Raw genomic sequence first — 23,914 nt, 5'->3', positions numbered from 1 at the left:
TTTTTTAGTTAAAGAATAAAAATTGTATTATTTGTCCATGTTTGTTCATTAGTTTTGTAAACGGACAGTAATAAACACTAACGGACATAAACAAAGTAAGGGCGCATTTTTAATGAACACAAACGAATAAGTATCAATTTGAAAATAATAGCCAAATCATCACAAAGTTAACCAATTCTAGATTGCAAGCTAATAAATAGTTAATTGTATATTTTGCTTTATATACCCATCTAAGAAATTTAAGCTCAGTAATGTTAATTGTTAATCCTTGTACATAGACAGTTGATAACCTAACGCTTAACTATGGAGTTCTTTTTATTCACTAACATTAAGCTCAACACGTGTTGGTAATATTTGAGTAGGGTCATATCTTATAAACCAAGAATCTGTTGGACGACACATAGCAGTAGGACATGATGTGATATTTACGTGAGGTGTTTTCATATTGCTGATTCAATTTCACCCCCCCCCCCCCAAACCGCCTAATAACTCTCAAAATTACAAATGTACTTTGATAACCTTTTTATGTGTTCAAGCACAAAAATGTATCATAGTTGGTGATTTGAAACCATTATTCGTCAATTTAGCCAGTTAAATTTGCTAGTCCCCATTTTCGCAAACCCTCAAATAAGCGCGAGGAGGGGTGAGTGGTTGAAACTTGTAAGAGAAAATATATGCGACACTCTATTCAAATCTCACAATATGTGTGTGTGTGTGAGAGAGAGAGAGTTTACACGAAATGTCACATCGTAAATACCTCCAACACGTTTTAGACGGAATTGTGGTGCATAAGGCTATGTGTAGTGGAGAGGCTATAAAATTGAGCGATTTGTGTCATGTGACACTCAGTCAGCAAAAAAGAGGATTTTTGGTTTAGTGGTGTAGTGGTGTTGTAGCTCAATATATATATATATATATATATATATATATATATATATATATATATATATATCACTTAACATAATAATAATAATAATATTCTTTAAACATCGCCGGCGACAAATACTAGTCGCCCCTCCACCTTGTCGCCCTTTTATCTTAACGGGGCGCTATGTCCCACACTCAGTTATCACCCCCATCGCCCTTCTCCTCACCCATCACTACGCTTGCCTTAAGAGGAGAGCTCCGCAGTTAAATGGTGGTGCCCGATGACAAAAGGATCCAGGCAGATCTCTTTGAACATTGTCAGTATCCTCTCCTTTGAAAACAACCAAAACTTTCTCCTTGTCTTGTCTATATAACCTTATTCCACCATGTACTCATTGTAAACTTTTGTATTCTCTCTTCTTCTCATTTTCTTCAAAGCAATGAATAGCATGCAAGAATTCATATCCAACAATAATTTGCTCACTAGATATATCTAGGTCTTACCATATGTAACATTGGAAATTAAACCCAACATATATGGCAGGAGTTTAAAGATAACACAAGCATGAAGTATGGTTATTATTAAATATACTAATAGTCATGCATGTCATTACTCTTGTAATATTTGTCATAGCTCACAAGTTTCATGTATGCATATGCCAACAACACTGGATTAATATACTCAAAACATATAATGTTTCAGTATTGTATAAGCTAATTAATCTCATTGTGAAGAACGAATTCATCTGTTGCGAATTGATTCTAAGTAGCTTTATTGAAATCATAAGCAAATTGTGCAAAAGCTTCTAATTTCTTAAATTGTTAGTTATTAACCTCGAAACAAAAATTGTAGGTACAACTAAGCCGTCAACAACCAACCATTTCCGTGTAAAGTTGAATATGTTAAGGGATAACACTAGGAACATATTATTATTTTTTATAATCCTAACTATAGAGATTTACGAGTTATATGGTAAATTAACAATGCACTAATATATCTATACGCGTACTTTAAAAAATTATTGCTTCAAGGAAAATGGGAGTTCGATTGTGGTATTCAGGAGGGTCTTCATTTGGATAACATAGAGGTCCGCTAAGAAATAAAGATCGTTAGTTTCACCGCAAGAGGAAGCCTTCTGCAATCACTTTTCGTCACAAGAATCGGTGGAGGTTTCTCTAGTGATAAGTTGTTGACGAGAGAGTAAGAGTAGTAGTAATAGAGAATGGATTGAGTTTTAGTTACGTATTTACATGTTGGAGAGTCGAATGATAACCACATCTTACTTCGTTCTCCACGCTCCCTTTAGGAAATATGCTTGTTTTCGAACACAAGTTCCCTCCTCAAATAGTGTCAACCTTATCTATTTTGATGAAACAAATTAGCTTTGTCTTTTGAGCCCCTCTACATCCTTCCTTAGCTCGTTTTTCCTTAAACACGATGTCTTGATAACCAAGTCATTTGTTCGTATTTTTTTTTTGGGAAAATTAGTGCTGCTACCATAACGTACCCAACCGACACCAATTGAATTTATCTCGTTTTAATCATAAATTAAAAACGTGCTAATACTCTTATAGACATTTACGAAATTATTCTTTTAACTTAATTTTAACAGGGCTATTCAAAAAAACTAGCAGTTCGTAGCTCAATTAGCTCAATTAATAAAAACTTAAATAAAACTAACTAAAAATCTCGATTTGAAACAACTTGAGCCGAACCGGCTCATTTTTATAACAGAGCCCAGCTCAAGCTACCTGGCTGAATTCAGACCCTGAGTTTAAACCCACCCTGCCTCAACTAATCATAAACTATACACCGATCAAATTCGCGTCATTGCATCGCCACAACAGGTCCGTAATAATAAAAACTATAAAAACTCGATTTGATGCGACTTGAGCTGAGCTGACTCATTTCTATAACCGAGCCGAGCTCAAGTCTAGCCAAATTGTCTCGTTTAATTTCGACTAATCATAAACCATACACCGATCACATTCGTGTCGTTGCGTCGCCACCTCCGTCATAATAACAACCACACGTGTCTCTCCAAATATTTTGAAATGACACCATCATCTCCTCTGCATACACATTTTACCGCTCTCTTCAGGGTCGCCATGGCAGCAGCAGATTCCAATCCACCACCACCGGAACCACAAAACACCGATCTATTCATCGTACCACACCAAAGCCCTAACAATCCACCACATGCCGATTTCACTATTTCTCAATTGATTCGATCCAATAATATTAATAATAATTCTAACCCTAATTCATCACTACCACCTCCTCCTCTGTCTCCGTTAACCTCTTCTCTGGTAACTAGTTATTATTATTATTATTGTTATTTTATGTGAATTCGATTGACTGATTGTTATTGTTATTATTATGAATTTTGTTAGGGCAAACGGAAGAAATCGAAGTCGGTGAGGTACGGCGATTTCGATGACGTTGTCGAGAAGCCGACACCGCTTTCGGAAAGTAACACTGTAAGTATACTCCTTGATTATTATTATTATTGTTGTTATTCTGTTACAGAAAATTGTTATAATTTGCTTAGTTAGTTAATGAAAATTTGCTTAATTTGCTTAACGTGTTACGCGCCAAAGAGTTATGCTCTTGTGGCAGCCAGCAGTATGGTTTCCCTGGGAACGCCTAAACCAAACTATGAAGCTAGCGTGAGCCCGGTTAAGATAACATAGTAGTATGGCTAGAGTGGGGCAAGGGGGCTCCCCAAATTTGGAGAGTGTGGTAGCCTAAAACACAAGAAAGTCGACGTTTTAAAAAAAATACTTAGGTTTTTTTTCCAGTTAGAACAATAGTTTGCTTAATTAGTTAATGAAAATTTTCTTAATTTGCTTAACGTGTTATGCCAATGAGTTTTGCTCTTGTGGCGGCACAACGGCTGTCAAGCGGCAGCCGACGGTATGGTTTCTCGGGGGAATGCCTAAGCCTAACTCTGAAGCTAGCGTGGGCCCGGTTAAGATAACATAGTAGTTTGGCTTGAGCGGGGCAAGGGGGCTCTCCAAATTTGGGGAGTGCGGTAGACTAAAACACAAGAAAGTTGCCGTTTTAAAAAAAAAATAATTCTTTCTAAGTTTAGGGTTATTTTTATAGTTAGAACAATAGTTTGAATTGAGCTTACATGCTGCTAATTTTGTTAACAGGAAGGGCAAGATTCTTCTAGCAAGTCTTTGAGGTCAGTTTTTGTTTGTTTGCTTTTATGGTTTGTTTCTTGTCTTTGTTTTGTTTAAAAGTAGGATGTAAACGAATCGAACGTTTGGTGAACTGTTTGTCGACTGGGAAGTTCCATCATTTAATAAACGAACGAACATGAACACATGCTTTGTTTGTTAATTTACGTTTATGTGTTTGTATGTCTCTTGATTTACGATCGTTTATGTTTGTTCATATATGTTTGATTTTACTTTTTCATATATGCTTTGCTTGTTTGTTTAAGTGAATACTAATAAAAATTTCTCTATTACTAATATTATTTAAAAAGGTAGGCTCGTAAATGAACTGGACGTTTGGTGTACTTTGGACTGGGAAGTTGATTATGTTTGTTCATGTGATAAACGAATGAGCATGAACACAAATGTTTGTTGATTTGATTAAATGAATGGACATGAATGCATGTTCTGCTTGTTAAGTTACATTTGTTTATGCTTGTTCATACAACGTTCATTTATGCTCATTCATATATGTTTGAATGTATCAGTATTAATTAAATTTATCTGTTACTAGTATTAATTTAAAGTTAGTTTGATTTTCATGCTTCAAAATCTTTGTTTAGATATCCTTGTTTACTTTCGAAATGTTGGATGCAATGAAAGTGATATTTAGTCTTAAATTTGGATATTCACATTCACTTTTAGTCTGTGTTCTCTTTATGTTCAATTATTATCATTTATGTATATTTGTGTTCATTAACCATGTTTTTAGAGTATAATGAATGGACATAAACGAACGCAAACATGTTTATTTTCTTAACGAGCGAACATGAGCAAGAAAATATGTTTGCTTAGGCGTTCGTGTTGTTCATCTATCTGCTTAAAGTTAAATGAACGAACATGAACAAGTCTTCTTTCTTTATGTTTGTTAATTATTATATATTTTTGTTAACCGTTTGTTTATAATATTAGCGAACAAGCATAAGCAAACACTAACATGCTTATTTTCATAACGAACGAACATGAGCAAGAAAATATGTCTGTTTATGTGTATGTGTTCGTTTATTTGTCTTGTTGAATTTAAATCAACGAAAACAAACAAGCTTCATTTGTGTTCATTCAGTTCGTTTAGATGCTCATAAAAAGAGTCTTGAAAGTTGAAAGCGATGGCCTTTGGTTGATATGCAGCTCTCCAAAAGGAAACTCTGCAACCAAAAATGCAAAACCAAAACCGCCTGCCATGGTCAAAGCTGAGGAGATTCAGTCAAACTTAGGACCCGAACATCCAAACTATTCAAAGATGGTCAGAGGACAAAATGACACTGGATATTGGATGGTATTATCATTGTATTCTCAACAACTTGCAATCTGTTGTTTGGCCATTTAGTTAAACGAACTAACATGCGGTGTCTCGTTTGTTCATTTATTTTTGTTTTATTATTGTTAGTTTACGCTCATTATGTTCGTTAGAACGTTTGTTTTAGGTCATTTCTTGCACGGTCTTCTAAACTTTTTAGGCCCATTATAATTTAGTCTAGTCTTAATAAACTTTTAGGCCCAAATTATATATGTTCATATTTACTTTTATTGGTGTTCGCTTAGTTATGTTTGTTCGTTTACATTCCTGAACTGTTTGTTTATTCTATTAACAAACAAACACAAACATATTTATTTTTGTAATGAATGAACATGAACAAGAAAACTCTGTTTGTTTATTGTTCAAGTTCTATCGTTTGTTCAGTTGAAGTTAAATAAATGAGCATGAACTTGCTGACATGTGCAAAAATAATGCGTTTATTTGGATACAGGGTTTTCCACAGTGGTTTGGGAGGTTAAATTTACCAAAAACCGATTGTGAAATGGAGATTGAAGATGAAAATGGTGAGATTCATTCCGTCAAATACATTGCTGACAAGTGCGCGCTTAGTGCCGGATGGAAAAAGTTTGCAGTTCGGAATAACTTGCTTGATGGTGATGCTATTGTCTTCTCTTTAATCGAATCTCACAAATTTAAGGTACATGGTTAACAAAAAAAATGGTTATATATAATTATCAATGTTAGCATTACTTTATTAGCATACATGTGTAATTTGTTTTTTTCTTTTTTGTGATTTGTAGGTTTATATAGTTAGGGCGAATGATTTGAAGAATGCAGATGATGTTATTGCTCGTTTAAGTTCGGAGCCACAAGTTCAACTAACGATTCCAGGTTTGTTTCAGCTGGTGCTATGACTATAATAACCTTTTTTTTTTCTATTTTGTGTAGTGTTGGGAAGTTATCTTAATGTTTTATATTTAATAAACGAACGAACATGAACATTTAAGTAGTTAAACAAACAAACATGAACACATGGTTCGTTTATTCATTTATATTAGTGAATGTTCATTCATTTATCCTCGTTTAGGTTTGTTAGCTTATGGTTATTTCAGTTTTACGTTATTTTGTTAATATATTTGTTTTAAGTTTTTTAGGTACGTGACAGTTTAGTCTAGTTTTATTGTATTAATAATCTTCTTGACCCCACAAATTGTTGATCACATATACTTTTAGTTGGTTTTAGCTCAGCTATGCTCATTCGTCTATGTTCAGTTACGCTCATGAAGCGGTTTGTTTATATTGTTAACCAACGAACATAAGCGAACACGGTCATTTTTTTAACAAACAAACACAAACAAGAATTCCTCACTTGTTTAGTTGTTCGTGTTCGATCGTTTGTTCGGTAAAAGTTAAAACATTCGTTTGGTTTTACAATGTCAAAGTTAGTATTATTTTATTAATAACTTTTTTGTAATTCATAATCTTTTATATTTTAATTCACACAGAAACCAATACGCCTTCTCCAAAAACCAAGCGTGGAAAACGCTCAGTAACCATGGTCCGCAAAAAGCACAAATTATTAACTCCAGCATCACAAATCATCGGCAACATGGAACCATCCGGAAACAATAGTGAAGAGATTGGTTCCGAGGTTCTAGAAGGTTTTAGACCCTCCGAACCAGACCTTCCACTTCAAGAACTGGAATCCTTCAAAGACTTTCACATAATGGTCAAAGGCGTGTGCATTGATTCTGAGCTTCCAGAAGATGTTAGAATGAGTTACTTCAAACTCTGCATGGATAGAAAAGAGCTCCTACATGACAACCTTCCAGATAACTTATATCACAAGTTAGTTGCAGGTATGATCGGCGAAACCGTCAAGATCGCAAACGAGATAAAAAACTGCAAGCTTACGACAACAAAGGAAGACTTCGATGTATGGGATAATTCCCTAAAGTCGTTTGCTTCATTGGGAATGAAAGTCGAGTTTTTAACAGACAAGATTGCTAAACTTTTAAAGCTCGTGTTTGAGTTCGGAAGTAGGTCGGATGTGGAAAAGTACGTGGAGGCTAAGAAGGAACACGAACGTGTCGAAGGCGAGATTAAAAGGTTTGAAGACGAGTTAAAGAAACTGAAGGAAGCTTCGAGAAAGACGCGGGATGTCGTTAACGGCTTGAAAAAGAAGGTGAAGAGGTTTGAAATGAAGTTTGAAGAAGAGGTTAATGTACCATGGTAGAAGTTGAAAACTTTGTTTTGTTTTGTTTTTATGTATGTTTGAGTTAATGTTGAATGTTTATTTATTGTTATGGTAGTGACTAGTGAAGTAGGAAAGCTTTTGTACAATTTTAGAAGTTATTTTCTTTTCATGACTTTTAACTTGTTTTGTTTGGATTCTGTTAGAACTGAAGTGGTTTTGTGTATTTGTTTATGTTTTCATCGTGTGAAAGTTTAATTCATAATATGATAATGAGGTTAATATGTATGAATTGATTTTTTATGTAATTTGATTGGTTACATAGTGTTTTGATGAAAATTTAGGTCAGTTGCTAATCGTAGTTTTGATAAACTGGCTGGGTTCGTTCGTTGGGTCAGTTAGCCTAAACAACGTAAAACGGCAGTCGTTTTTTTTAAGAATCGGTTTGTAATAACCATTTACACTTTTTTTGTCTAAACATTTTTTTCTATTTGTTTTAGATATGTTATTTTGGCCTTTCTTTAACGGAAAATTCTTTTGATGTATTAGTTTTATTTGCATTCCGCTATAAACTATATATCACATTATTTGATATGACTCAGTTTGTGATAAAAAAAAATGAATTTATGCGTACTCGGTAAGAAGCGCTGCATTTTCTAAAACGAAAAAACTAGATAATAAAGGTAAATGACGGTTTCAAGACAAACCGTAATCCGATCCATCAAAAAATTAGATAATCCCCCTGTTCTTTCTAAATGACTTTGAATTAAGTGTTAACAATCACTTAAATATCATCTTAAGAGTTTACAAGAGTGATTTAAATATTGTTTAAAATAGTTGTACATGTTTTATAGATTCATACTTATCATATATTGCAATCTAGCAAGTGGTGTTTGCATTGGTGATGAGGGTATTTGTTCCTCTCTTTATGTCATGTGAAAGGAAATATTAGGGGGAATAAGGACCAAATTATCGGTTCTAGGCAATACGAATCTCGACCATTGTAATTTTCTAAAACGAATATGTCACAGAATAGTAACCTTACAGTAAAAGTTATTTATTTATTCATTTACTTTTTGTAGTTTGATCTTTTGTTTTGAGTAATTTTTTGTAGTTATTGATTGAAATTAAATAATATGCTAAGTATAAATAGTGTTTACATCCTTAAATATCTTTATTTATGGATATTGATACAACTCTATATATCTCTACGTAGATAAAAACAATTTCACAAAATTATGAACGTTTGCAATAATATGACAATTACAAGAAATTATTGATGAGTATTTAATTACTCTTATCTCAAATATGCGTAAAAGAGTAATTTTATATCTTTATACATTCATTTTAAAGACCTTTTTAACAAATGACAGATCTGAAAACGGACGTACGTCAGATACTGTCATGGTTTAAAGATGACCTTTAAAAGAATGCATAAGAAACATACACATTACTCTCAATAAAAAGCACACAAAATAGTGAAATACATCAAGGCTTTATCTCCAATAAATATCAAACTTACAAGAAAACAACCCAAGTAGACCTTTCATGATTCATATATCCTCATATGCAAGTGCTTTTGCGCAAACTTCACCAACTTCTCCATTTCGGTGGCGCTGTCGATGGCGCCACTGTGATTGGAATCAGCTGATTCCATCGCTTTTTTGGCTTTCCAACTCCCAAACCATATCCTAAGACCATGAAGCGCCTCTTTGAATTCTTCTTGGCTAATACGACCATCATGGTTGTCGTCAAAGGTGCGTAACCATGCTTTGAATTCATCAACGGTCATTGATCTATTCGGCTCCAATCGTATGCATCGCATGATTGCCATGATTGATCTTGAAGCCTCAAACTTCAAGTAGTTGTATGAAGATGATGGTGAAATTTGTATATGTAACTTATGGTTGATGGAAACATATATAGTGGCTAAAGAATGAGAATATGTAATGTAGACCGCACTACTTAACAATTTGGCATTTGGAATCTAATCTTTTAGGCTTTTGAAAGTTGTAATCCGACTATTATTTGTAATACAAAGATATTTCCACTTAACATATAAAACAATGACTTCTTTTGAGTGTCTAAATAACTTTTTTCTTGTTTTAATTTGAATTATAAATATATATTTCAAAATAAGATCATTCATAGAGTTTGTAAAAAGTATGACTTTATGATCATCTCATTTGTGATAATTATAGTTTGATGTTCTAATAACTGGTTAAACGTGTTAACGGGGTATCTTCTGGAGTTTCGGTCTAGTGTATGTGATTATGTTACAGGAATGCAAGGAAGTTAAAAGTAGGAGGACTGCTTTGCAATGTTAAAAAAAGATAAGGAGCTGCTTGTAATTGGTTAAAGAGTGGCGTATATCTCAAAAGGTCATAATTCGGCATTTGGTTTTTACTCTGGTTAATCTTTTTCAGTTTTCTTATTGAAAAATTAGGGTTCGTTTTGTTTATACAGATGTAATCTTAAAATCAACTTGTATTTTCTGATCTTAAGTGTTCTTTGAATATTTTGTTCTTGAATATGTATAAACAATTAGGGGTTTAATATAATTGGTTTGGGTATTTCGTGTGTAAATCCATGGTTGCTGACAGAGTTGCAATCACATCAAAATCATCAAACTAAATAGTTATACGTTTGACCTAGCGTATTCTTTAATAACAAATTTTACCGTCTAAAATCTCTCAAACTTTGCACTAGTAAAATTTTAAACCCAAAACTTCATTTTTATAAAAACGACACCATACCACTAAAACAATAGACCATGCATGAACACATTTGACCTAGTTGTAGAGACGGTGGGTGTGAGTTCGCATTTTAAAAAAGAAAAATAACCGTTTTAGTAAAATCATAAAAGAAAAATTAGCATTAACATTAACATACATTTATTTCTTCGGTTTCTAGATGGATGGAATGGTGTTCCCATCCATCCTTTTTCTATTTTTCTTTATTATTCTCCACCTAATCTTAAAATCCTTCCTCCACCCGATCCTCTTGCTCGCGACATGTATTTCTTCTTTGTTCGGCATAGGAACCCCACTCCATATGATTTTGAGCGGTACCACTACCACATAATGCGGGCCATTAATGTCCCGCTGCTACCGATACGGCACCGCTCTTTCTTCTGCCCACTCCGTCCACCCTAATAAGAATAAACTTTTCTTTAGTTTAAAATTTTAAAATAGTTATTATTATAACATAGAAGCCAAACAAACAGTGGCTAACATTTATTTATTTTTTTATGAAGTTGAATGCTTTAGGGTACCCTTTTTAAGTGGAGTGATACCTACCAGCTTTGAAAATATTAGAATTGTTATAACGTGTGGGTAAAACATCCATGTGAATGGATGGAAACATTTGCATGTGAAAGTCTTTAACTAACGTGTGGGTAAAACATCCATGTGAATGGATGGAAACATTTGCATGTGAAAGTCTTCAACTAACGTGTGGGTAAAAATGTGGATGGTGAAAGTCTTCAATCAAATTATTAGCTTATGTCCCCCAAATAGTGAATGTAAAGTGTGTATATATATCTTATATTTGTAACAATAAGTGATACAGACAATCAAAAGGAGTTACGAAATATATATGTATATCTCTTATGTTCTTGTTTGTTTTGTCATCTTCAACTCTTCAAGTTTAAGGAATAATTGCTAATCTTGTAGTAATATTATAACACGTTATCAGCACGAGCCGCTTATATCCTAACCAAGAAAGGTAATAGACACAAAGGTATCTACATAAGCATCATAAACACTTCTTTAATTATGTACATTAGATATATATCTATGCATATACATATACTAACTAATATACTGAGTAATAGCAATAATGTGTATAAACATTGTTATTAAAATTTGATAACTATTTTAGAAGTTAGATTTATTTACACTAACAATTCTATTCTTATTATTGTGCATACTAATTATATATATATTTTATAAAATAAACTGTATTTAATATCTTATTTATTATCTTACTTTAAAATAATTAATATTATATATTATATATATACACACACACACAAACGGTAATATTACCGTTATAAACGGTAATATAACCGTTATAAATGGGTTATAAACCTCCACTATAAATAACCAATCATTAACCCCATTTCATTTACAACAAACATTCTTCTTATTAAATTTATCCAAGATAAAATTCTCAAAATGATTCACCCGGTTTTAATGTTGGTCACTATAATGCTTATACTACTTCTCATTCTAATTTTTAATCTCCCATCTGAAGAGTTCGGCATGTTCTTTTTCTTTTATATGTTTATAGCTCTACCAATGTATTGTATCTCATTGTTGATTGATATATATGGATTCTAATATTTATCTTATTATTTGCTCTATTATGTTTAGCAACAAAATGTCAAATATAGCAAAACTCGAATTCCCAGCACTCAACATTTCTGGAGAAAATTATATGTCTTGGACAGCAAATGTCAAAAGACATTTAAAATCTATGGATGTGTTAGACGCAATCCAAGAATACAATGATTGCTCTGACCAGGATAAAGCAAGAGCTGATGTTTTCATTCATAAACATATTGATGAATTGCTACAGCATGAGTATTTTAATTATGATAACCCATATATGATATGGGAAGATTTGAAAAGCAGATTCGGTCATCTAAAGGAAGTTTTACTTCCTACTTCTAGAGATGAATGGAACAGTCTTAGGTTCCAAGATTTTAAGAGGGTAAATGATTACACCTCTGCTTTATACCGAATTTGTTCAAAGCTAGAATTTTGTGGGTATCCCGTAACAGAGGAAGAAAAGTTAGAGAAAACTTTCTCCACGTTTCATGCATCAAATATAAACTTGCAAACACATTATCGTTTGCAGAATTTTAAGAGATACTCTGATCTAAATGCATTACTCCTTGTAGCCGAGAAAAATAATGAATTATTGATGAAAAATCATCAATCTCGTCCCACGGGTTCATTAGCAATACCAGAAGCACATGTTGCTCACAAAAGTTCTCATAAAAATTCTGATCATAAATGGGAACAAAGTCGAGGACGAGGCCGTGGACGTGGACGTGGTCATTTTGACAAAAGGCATTTTAATGATCGTAAGCATCCATTCAAATGGAACAATAACTCTTACGGTCGTGGTCGTGGTCGTGGTCGTAACCAGAGAGCCAATAATTATCATGTCCCACACAATACTAATTCCAACCACCAAAATAAATGGAATGAAGCTGGTAGGTCCGAAAACAATGGCACTTCATGTTTTAGATGTGGAAATACAAACCACTGGGCAAATGCTTGTCGCACAGCTCCACATCTGTGTGAACTGTACCAAGCCTCTCTAAAAGGAAAAGAGAAAGAAGTGAACCATGTTGATAACTTTAATAATATCAATGCTGAGCTGAGCGTTGAAGACTTTGGGATGGAACTTTGAAACAACGTTGCTTGACTACTATAATTAGATGCAATTATTAAGTGTGTTCTCATTATCTTTAATTATGTAGTTTCTCTTCCATGTACTACTTGTGTTTCAATTAAAGTTCTTATTAAAATATCATATGTCTTCGTTATACACTTATTTTTTTTCTCTTAATATTTTTCAAGATTTAAAATGAAAATCACCGGAGCACAAGATCAAACAAATGAAGAAGATATATGTATAGCGGATAGTGGAGCCACGCATACTATACTTAGATCTAAAAAATATTTTTATGAACTGAAACCAACAAAAGGGATCATCAATACAATATCAGGTCCTACAAACTTGATAGAAGGAGTGGGAAAAGCTAATTTAGCATTACCAAATGGTACAAAGCTCAAAATAGAAAATGCTTTATTTTCCCCAAAATCAACAAGAAATTTGTTGAGTTTCAGAAACATATATCATAATGGATATGATACTCAGTCAAGGACTGTTAGTAATGAAAAATATTTGCATATCATAAGCAAAGATCAAATATTGGAAAAATTGCCAATGCTCCATTCTGGTTTGCATTATACATATATAAATGTGCCTCAAGCACATATGGCAGTCAAAGAAAATTGTTGCGATTCTGGTATCATAAACTTATGGCATGACAGATTAGGCCATCCAGGATCCACAATGATGAAAAGGATCATTGAAAATACACATGGACATCCACTGAAAGGTCAAAAGATCCATAAAATAGATAAAATGCCTCAATGTACATCTTGTTCTCTTGGAAAATTAATTACAAGGCCTTCGCCATTAAAAGTCGATAAAGAAACACCAATGTTTCTTGAAAGAATTCAAGGTGACATATGTGGACCAATTCATCCACCATGTGGACCATTTAGATACTTCATGGTCTTAATAGACGCATCCAGCAGATGGTCTAATATCTCTTTATTATCGACTCGTAATGTTGCTTTTGCAAAATTTCTTGCTCAAATTATCAAATTACGTGCACATTTTCCGGATTATACCATTAAAAGAGTAAGGCTTGATAATGCGGGAGAATTTACATCACATGCTTTTGATGATTATTGCATGTCTGTGGGAATTGTTGTAGAACACCCTGTTGCTCATGTACACACACAAAATGGCTTAGCCGAGTCGTTGATCAAACGCCTTCAGCTAATAGCTAGACCATTAATAATGAGGACAAAACTCCCTGTTTCTATTTGGGGTCATGCAATTATGCATGCTGGATCATTAATCCGCATGAGACCAAGTGCAAATCATAAATACTCTCCCACACAACTTGTTTCTGGAAATGAGCCAAATATCTCTCATCTTAGAATTTTTGGTTGTGCTGTGTATGTTCCTATTGCACCACCACAACGCACAAAAATGGGTCCCCAAAGAAGGTTGGGAATATATGTTGGATATGAAACATCTTCCATCGTAAGATACCTTGAACCTTTAACAGGTGATGTATTTACAGCACGTTTTGCTGATTGTCATTTTAACGAGACAATGTTCCCAGCATTAGGGGGAGAAATGAAAAAGCAAGAAAGAGATATATCATGGTGTGTGCCATCATTGTTACACCTAGACCCAAGATCAAAACAAAGTGAGACAGAGGTTCAAAAAATAATACATCTACAAGAAATTGCAAATCAGTTACCTGATGCATTTACTGATATAAACAGGGTCACTAAATCTCATATACCAGCTGCTAATGCTCCAACTCGAGTTGAGATTCCAAGCAAGCAAAACCATAATAATGCGCCCCATGAATCTCAAAAACGTTTAAAACGTGGAAGGCCAATCGGTTCAAAGGATAAAAATCCTCGAAAAAGAAAGGGTTCTGAGAAGGATACTGACCCTAAGGAAGGAATGATTGACAAAACCTTCCCTCAGGAAAGAATAAATGATATAACATTTCCTCATGAAGAAATAAATGATTCCAATAAAGAATTGTCAATAAACTATGGTAAATCACATATAATGTGGGATCGAGATGAAATGGAAAATATTGATGATATATTTTCTTATTCCGTGGCAAGCGATATCATGGAAGAAAATGATGACCCTGAACCAAAATCTGTAGATGATTGTAAAAATCGACAAGATTGGAACAAATGGAAAGATGCTATGCAAGCTGAATTAAACTCACTAAACAATCGAAAGGTTTTTGGACCTATTGTCATTACACCAAAGTCAATGAAACCTGTAGGATATAAATGGGTTTTTGTGAGAAAACGAAATGAGAAAAATGAAGTTACAAGATATAAAGCAAGACTTGTAGCTCAAGGTTTTTCTCAGAGGCCAGGAATTGACTATGAAGAAACGTATTCTCCTGTCATGGATGCTATTACGTTTAGATATTTAATCAGCTTAGCAGTCTCTAAAAATTTAGAGACGCGCCTTATGGATGTTGTCACAGCTTACTTGTATGGATCACTAGATAGTGACATCTATATGAAAATTCCCGAAGGATTTAAACTCCCCGATGCAATAAGCTCAAAGCCTAAGAAAATGTATTCCATCAAATTACAAAGATCCTTGTATGGACTGAAACAATCTGGAAGGATGTGGTACAATCGTTTGAGTGATTATTTGATAAGCAAAAGGATACACAAATAATCTTATTTGTCCATGTGTCTTCTCAAGAAGACAACATCAGGATATGTGATCATAGCTGTGTATGTTGACGATCTAAATTTAATTGGGACACAAAAGGAAATTAATGAAGCTATTGCTCTTTTAAAGAAAGAATTCGAAATGAAAGATCTTGGAAAAACCAAATATTGTCTTGGTTTACAAATTGAGCATATGCATAATGGGATACTTGTGCATCAGTCAACTTATACTGAGAAACTCTTAAAACGTTTCAATATGGACAAAGCAAATCTTTTAAGCACACCGATGGTTGTTAGATCACTCAATGTTGACAATGATCCATTTCGTCCTTGCGAAGATAATGAAGAGATTCTTGGTCCCGAAGTACCATACCTCAGTGCAATTGGAGCACTTATGTATCTTACTAACTGTACAAGACCTGACATTTCTTTTGCAGTTAACTTATTGGCAAGATTCAGTTCATCCCCTACTAAAAGACATTGGAATGACATTAAACATATTTTTCGGTATCTAAAAGGAACTGCTGATTTAGGTTTATTTTATCCTAACGATTCAAAAGAAGGGTTAGTTGGTTATGCAGATGCAGGTTATTTATCTGATCCCCATAAAGCAAAATCTCAACTTGGATACATATTTAAGAATGGAGGAACTGCGATTTCATGGCGTTCTCAGAAACAAACACTCATTGCAACATCTTCAAATCATGCTGAAGTCATTGCATTGCATGAAGCTTCAAGAGAATGTGTATGGTTAAGATCTATGTCACGACACATATTGATTTCTTGTGGACTAGAGAAAGATCGAATTCCAACTCCTATCTATGAAGATAATGCAGCTTGTGTCTCGCAAATGAAGGAAGGATATATCAAAAGTGACAGAACAAAGCATATACCACCAAGATACTTTGAGTATACTCGAGACCTTATTAAAGACAATCAGGTTGAAATGAGATATGTCCAGTCCAGCAACAACTCAGCTGATCTTTTCACAAAAGCACTTCCCACAGCAACATTCAGGAAACATGTTCATGATATTGGCATGCGCTATGTACGAACAATGTAACGACCTGCAATTTGAGGGGGAGTTATATACTACACTCTTTTTCCCTTAGCTAAAGTTTTTTTTTCCCATTGGGTTTTTCTTTAGCAAGGTTTTTAATGAGGCAGTAATTCAATATCCCGAAGTTTGAAAATGTTTCTTCCAAGGGGGAGTGTTATAACGTGTGGGTAAAACATCCATGTGAATGGATGGAAACATTTGCATGTGAAAGTCTTCAACTAACGTGTGGGTAAAACATCCATGTGAATGGATGGAAACATTTGCATGTGAAAGTCTTCAACTAACGTGTGGGTAAAAATGTGGATGGTGAAAGTCTTCAATCAAATTATTAGCTTATGTCCCCCAAATAGTGAATGTAAAGTGTGTATATATATCTTATATTTGTAACAATAAGTGATACAGACAATCAAAAGGAGTTACGAAATATATATGTATATCTCTTATGTTCTTGTTTGTTTTGTCATCTTCAACTCTTCAAGTTTTAGAAATAATTGCTAATCTTGTAGTAATATTATAACAAGAATTACATTTATTATTTTTAGATTTTGTAGCACAACTTTAGCATGATATGGTCTAGGGCTTAAATAATCGGTAGGCAAATCATATTCTTTGTAAACTACTACAGTACTACACACAATCACATAGTTCTCTTTATGTTACAAACATTTTTAATATATAGCAATATATTCTCATACCATAAGAGGCAAGTACTTGCCAGAGTAATTGGTTCTTTCAAAAAGCAGAAAAACAGATATATTATGGTATCATATGCTTAGAAAAACAGCAAAGTGAAAAGTTTCATAGAATTTAAATATAAGTACTTTTGCTATTTATTATTTGGTTTTGTTAGATATTAAGTTAAAGACAAACCCTTTCTTAGGGTTATGTCATTAGGGTGTGATTAAACGCTGTCGGTTGTACATTGGAGGGTTCATGAGAAAATTACGAACTCATTAAAAAAAACACGATGGAAGTTCACAAACGAATTTTCTGGTTTGTTACGGTGGCAAATGAGCTCGATATATTTCAACAAATAACTTCATATATGTCAATTTCTTCGAAATACTCTATTGAACGGATTAAGTGTTGAAATTCTCTGTCTTTGATAAAACATAATCCGTACCATATTAAATGTATACACGCATTCAAACGTCTAGTTCGCTTCCATGATGTTTTATTATAGTTTGTTGCTTCTTTGATTTGTACCCGACCCATTTTAGGTTAAACTCTCTTAATCAGCCTTAGGTTTATGATAACCAACTTTATTTAGCTAGAAAAAGATAACGTATAAGCTAGTGTAGTAGTGTATACATAGTGTATACATTTTTTAGATTGGATTTGTTTAGGCTGTACGTTTACATGTGGCGTGATTTTATAGCCGACAAATACCTCCGGCTAGCATAACAATCTGGTAGGTACGACCAGTTTGAAGTTAAATTTTAAAAGTTTTGCTTTCTATGGACTTTCTTCGGAATCAAACGGTCGAAATGAATATTTTGAGAATTTCTAATTTGTTATTAAAGCGCACACAACGCAATCGCATGCAAAATATGATCTCCTTTTACGACTTTATATATATTTGTTTTGTTGCATTTTTTTTCTTGAACGGCAAATATTTTTGTACTGCTTTCTTGCATTAAAGTAAAAAAAAAAAAAAAAAAAAAAAAAAAAAAAAAAAAAACTATAACTTTAGAATCATACGTATCTAACCAAGCAACGTTTTATTTAAAAAACACACACACACAAACTAGTGTGACGATAACAAAAACTTTTACAATAAAGATCCATAACTGATCATACTACGGTAAATAAAAAGATCCATAACATTTTTATTATAACAGTAAATAAAAAAGATGGTGTTAACTTATTACTAGCATTTTTAGATTTGTAGGTGGTTTAGAGGATCAACTCCACATTTTCTTACGACGAGTAAAGTAAGCAGCTAATGACAGTAGTTAAAATACTTTCCGCGTCTCAAAACCACCTACAAATTCGAAACCTTTTACCTTTTTCCCCAGTCGTGTATGGAGAGATGAAGTCTAGTTGATGCAACTAGAAGATGAATCCCTTGAAGTGGTGTTAGAATGTGATCAACTAGCTTCCTAAACACTTTAACTCTAAGTTCATCCACATCCACCACCACGCCATTAAACGCCACCGTGTGAGCCCCTAGAGCCCGATCCATCCCACCACCCAAAGTGTCCATCATTAGCGGCTCGATCGTCACGCATTCCTGCATTATTATGATGGTTCAAAGGTTCAATTCTCATGTAAACAAATTATTTTGCTCTAAAGTTAGTATGCTAAATAATAAAGTGACATATTTTACGAAAAGTAAGAATTAATCTAGGCCATTAAATACTTTATATTTATATTTACGGTACTTTGTTTTATTCGATTATTAATTTCTTTCTTGAATGATTCATAAGCCAACATACCTTTTACCAACTTTATGCGTAGTAGTTGAAACCCCTTCTAATAATTAGACAGTTTTTAGATTATGACAAATATATTACTCCTTTCGTCCCGATCAAAGTGTCTTAATTTGAAAAACACAAAATTTAAGGTATATTAAATTATTGTTTTCTTTGCTTACCAAATGACAATAATGTCCTTGAAAATTGGGTATATCAATACTGTTTATTAATGTTAGTTGTGCGTGTTTAAGGATAAACTTAAAAATTAGCTAATAAATTTTGAAAGTGGATATTTGTAATGAGACAAATACAAAAGAATCTATAGACACTTTTAATGAGACGGAATAAGTAATTTAAAGAAGCAGGGTGACGTGGTTGACAGAGGCTTGTTGAATTTATGTGGTGGGACCTATTTCATTGAGTCCAATTATTTAGGCAACGTTTTTCTAGGCGAGGCGGTTTTAAGCCGTAAAATGTCCCACTACAGACGCCCTTATAAAAAAAACTAGATGTTTTTAAGCTGGAAAAAAAAGCCCCACTACAGACGCCCTTAATAAAATAACATGCATGCCTGCAAATTAGCAATCCTAGGCGAAATCTTGTCTTCATTATCAACAATTTCCACATGAAGATCTTTAATCAACTTCACTTGCATATCACTACACTTCATAATCACCCCATCACCATTACACAATTTCAACACTTCCAACTCAGGCCCGGCTCCGAGAAAGCGAAAAAAAATTTGGGCCGAAGGAGAAATATTTTTGGGCCTTAATTAAAAAGGAGTATTATGTTGGTTTAAACAATTAAATTTATATATAGGTTTATTTGGTTATAATTTGAGTTGTGTAAAATTTTTTTGTATAAAAATAGAATTAAACATATCTCAAATGAGACTTGAACCCAAGACCTTTTGGTTGAGAGTAATACCCCTTTGCCACTAGACCAAACTAGTGGTGATGCAAATAAGTTTAAACATTAGATATACATATTGTTTTTAATAAAACTAAATATAATTTAAAAAAAAAAGTTTCGGGCCTAACGGGGTGTCGGGTCTGTGGCCGTCGACCACCCTGCCACCCTTATGGGCCGGCCCTGTTCCAACTCAAACTTACTAGACCCAATTCCACAAATAGAGTAAACAAGCCGAATATATATCGAAGGCCTCAATCCACCGATCCAAAACAACGAGTTTTCGAAAGACGAAGGCGTATATATCGATAAACCATCACCATCATAGCAAACTGACCTTGTTTGTTGGTAGTCACTAAGGTGTTTGATGGTTTATACACCGATACAACGAAGCGGTTAGACGTCAGTTACCGGTAAGTTAAGGACAGTGAGAAGATCTTTAAGATCAGTTCTTTGTTGGGAAATCCAGTGGTGGAAAGTTGTCATGTTAATTGTCACTTGTTTGTGTTGATGTACATGTAACATTGTCTAGAGTACTATTTATTAAGTTTGTTTTTTTGTTATTTTGCCACTAGTTATTGTTACTAGTTGTTGTGTAACATTGTGTAACACATTCAATAATAATAATATAATAATATTGACACGTGTCATATGTATGTATCTTGGAATAATATTATGTATACGTGGCAGAAAAAAAGTGATTATATGGTGATGAAGCATAAGGTTTGTGTCACAAGTGGTGGTATTGTATTGGTTGTGAAACCAAGTTGGCAAGTTGTGATATATACACATTTTTAACCACACCTTTGTTACTTCTTATTTATATTTAAAAAAATTATAAAGAAAGTAAGTTTGTTTATTTTTATTTTTTTTTATTTTTTATGTATGGTTATTGTGCCACTAGTTCTTGTTACTAATTGTTGTGTAACACATTGAATAATAATAATATTAACACGTGTCATATGATTTGTATCTTGGAATAATATTATGTATACGTGGCAGAAAAAAAGTGCTGATATGGTGATGATGCATAAGGTTTGAGTCACAAGTGGTGGTATTGTGTTGGTTGTGAAACCAAGTTGGCAAGTTGTGAGATGTATACACATTTTAACCACAACTTTGTTACTTCTTATTTATATTAAGAAATAATAATAAAGAAGAAGAAGAAGAAGAATATATGGAAAATAAAACCTGTTATATTAACTTCTGTTAGATCAAAACAAAGTTGATGTCTATAGGAACATAATATTATTATGTTTTATTAACGTGAGTTTACATGTTTAATTTAGGTTTTTAGACCATTTATAGTGTATGAACCCTTTATAAGAGTGTTTTACGTCATGTGACTTCTCATCATTATAAGGTTTTTTTTGTTTAAATTGGGAGTAGTGGATGAAGTCTCTTCAAAACATTACCTCATTATTATTTTAGTATTATATTTTATAAAAAAAAACAAATAAACAAAATAATTTTAAGATACAAGTGCCATGTACCTCTTATGTTAGACAAAATAATTTTTTTTCATAAGTACATGTATTGTAGACACATTTATGAATTTTAACGTATTTAGCTTAAGTAAAACAAAAAAGACTTGTTCGTGCATTAAAACTTTAAATAAGCTTTCATCCACGGGGTCTTGAAAGCCTAGTCTAAGTAGTGATCTTAGAATAATTTTTCCAATTTTTTTATATTTTGAAAGAAAAAAACATTAAACTAGCCTAAGTTTGATTTGTTTTTTCAAGCTCGGCTTGTGGGTCATTTTTTCAAGCTCTACATCTAATGACACTAGTAAAAATGAGGTTAATACAACTTTTTTTAAAATTGTGTTGCATTTGACTCAAATGCAACTTTACTCAACATAAAGGGTATTAAAGGTCTAACGCACATTTTTCATAAATAGTTGGATAATCTACTGACACCGCAACCTTTTTATTTAAAAGTTCCAAATTTTACTAAAAACTTCTTGAAAGGTTACAATTTTTTTTAAAAAAGTTGCAACTTTTGATATAAAGGTTACATTGTTATTATTTTAAACACCCTTAGAAACACAAAAATTGCCTACTTGTTGGTTGTATTAGTAACATCCGAAAAAGCTAGTTGAAGGACAAGAGGTAGCAAGTTTACATGTATATAGACGTATAAAATCATATAATTGGTGCAAAATAAAAATATATATATATATTGCAACCTTTTTATTAAAAGTTGCAAATGACACTACAAGGCCCATGTCCCTTTTGTTTCGATAACAGCCCAATTATTAAAAACTAAACTAATCATAGAGATATAATTGGGCTTAACTAAATATAATAAGGCTTTATTGATAACAAATGGCATGTAATGTTTTAAACTTTGATACATGCTTTTAGGAAAAAAAAATATATTACTTGAAAGAGAAATCAAATTAACTTATGGTACTAACTATATTATCCCATGAACTGGAACCTGCAAAAAATTAAATAAAGATACATTAAGATCGATAAAGTGATATTAAACTAGTAAAACATGTGTCACGAGGCTAGTACTTACATGTTCTGTAACGTTCTTGATCCATTTATAGAACCGCCTTAACTTCCTGAGAAATTTTATAAAGCTTTTACACATCTTCAATAGTTCTATTGGTATTAAGTAACACATTTGCAGCCATAAACACTTTAGCATAATTGGCAGCGTCCGAAACATATCTATCGCAAACACTAACGACGCAATTAACAGTGCAATGACCGTGATTATTATAATCACTAAGCGTAGCTTGTTACGGGTAGCTCTAACCGTTCTACGTGCATCAATGCTACACAAAAGGTAAATTAGTGATATGAAAAATAAGCATCATAAAATCAGAGAAAATACGTTTAAAAATTTAAAAACATACCCGGAGTCTGCTTCCTCACCCGGGGCAACATCTATTGGTGCATGCATATTCAGATTGCGCCACTTATCCTATAAGAACGTATGTTAGTACAAATGCTTTAAAAAAAAGCGAAAGGTTGAATTAAAATAACCTTCAAATCCACGTTGGATCGGCGACATAGAATCTCGGCAAAGTCTGGATCATTAAGTATCTCTTTCCATTTACCGATTCCGTATCTTTTAACTCCGGCTATTAGAGCCTCTTCTTCTAATGGTGTCCACATTCTCTTAGTCCTAGCCATGAACTCAACTAGCTTGAATGTGGTTTGAAGAATACTTAGATACTTGGTTGTGCTTTGAATCAAGTATAATGTTGTTTGTTTTATAGACTAAAAACACTTATAGAAACACCCAATGATTATTCCATTTAACCTAAACACCACCATTTAATAGCTTTTAATTTTCCTAAACTTTGGCTCCAAAATAATTAATATTGAAAACAAACTTTGGAAGCTAAAAGTCTGGGCTAATTCAAGGGTGTAATTTGGGAAACACATAGGTAAAGATAAGTAAGAAAAAAAATCATTTATAAAATGTAAATGAAAAGGGGGAAATAGATAAAATCTGATATTCAAATAATTAGTTTTTATAAATTTGTTTATAAATTTTAATTTCGTAGAGTATAAATTTTTATTTATTTTGAATATTTTGAATAATTTTACGTATATTTTGAAAATATATAAAAAAATAATAGTTTATTTCCTTTTACAAAAAAATAAATTTCGAGAGTTGTATGCTTCATTGAATTGGTATCTTATATGTATGTATGTATAATTTGTCATATTGGTTTTTAACTATTTTTTTTTAAAACATTTTTTTTCCTAGTTGATTCCAAAAGAAGACTTAAAATCATCAACCGATTTTTGTTATAATAATAATGGATAGGTTATGAAAGTCAATGACGGTAAACGGAGTTAGATTGACTGATTCCTTACATTTTGGAATTCACTAACGTCACCAACTTTCCTATAAAATCTTTCATTAAAACCTATCAATATAATTGGAACGATAAAATTGCAATTTTATAGAGAAGAT

The 23,914-nt window shown here is 32.9% G+C and overlaps 1 protein-coding gene and 1 pseudogene across 2 annotated transcripts; one reads left to right on the top strand and one right to left on the bottom strand.

Moving 5' to 3' along the window:
- The first annotated feature begins 2,976 nt into the window (after positions 1-2,976).
- LOC143614482 (B3 domain-containing protein Os01g0234100-like) lies at positions 2,977-7,721 on the top strand. The gene is made up of 7 exons (XM_077087909.1): positions 2,977-3,177; positions 3,262-3,348; positions 4,027-4,058; positions 5,221-5,368; positions 5,841-6,047; positions 6,151-6,241; positions 6,856-7,721. Exons 1-7 carry the CDS (start codon positions 2,977-2,979, stop codon positions 7,584-7,586), a joined length of 1,497 nt encoding a protein of 498 aa, XP_076944024.1. The 3' UTR covers positions 7,587-7,721.
- A 10,664-nt stretch (positions 7,722-18,385) lies between these two features.
- On the bottom strand, positions 18,386-20,520 carry LOC143614484 (protein DOG1-like 3; annotated as a pseudogene). The gene is made up of 3 exons (XR_013150299.1): positions 20,176-20,520; positions 19,632-19,780; positions 18,386-18,876 (listed from the first exon to the last, which is right to left on the bottom strand). The product of XR_013150299.1 is annotated as a protein DOG1-like 3 (transcript).
- Positions 20,521-23,914: the final 3,394 nt, after the last annotated feature.

The sequence above is a fragment of the Bidens hawaiensis genome, unplaced genomic scaffold (genome assembly GCF_021521415.1).
Source record: "Bidens hawaiensis isolate Kalapana, Puna unplaced genomic scaffold, B.hawaiensis_p1.1 tig00040076_1, whole genome shotgun sequence".
NCBI classification, from domain to species: domain Eukaryota; kingdom Viridiplantae; phylum Streptophyta; class Magnoliopsida; order Asterales; family Asteraceae; genus Bidens; species Bidens hawaiensis.
Note: the sequence above shows the minus strand (reverse complement) of the source record. Positions and strands in the feature narration are given on the sequence as shown.

Bases quoted from the DNA above. Each gene is read 5' to 3' on its own strand.
- LOC143614482 (XM_077087909.1), top strand. From the start codon at position 2,977: ATGGCAGCAGCAGATTCCAATCCACCACCACCGGAACCACAAAACACC. The intron at 4,059-5,220 runs GTCAGTTTTTGT...GTTGATATGCAG, and splicing joins TCTTCTAGCAAGTCTTTGAG to CTCTCCAAAAGGAAACTCTG. The intron at 5,369-5,840 runs GTATTATCATTG...ATTTGGATACAG, and splicing joins ATGACACTGGATATTGGATG to GGTTTTCCACAGTGGTTTGG.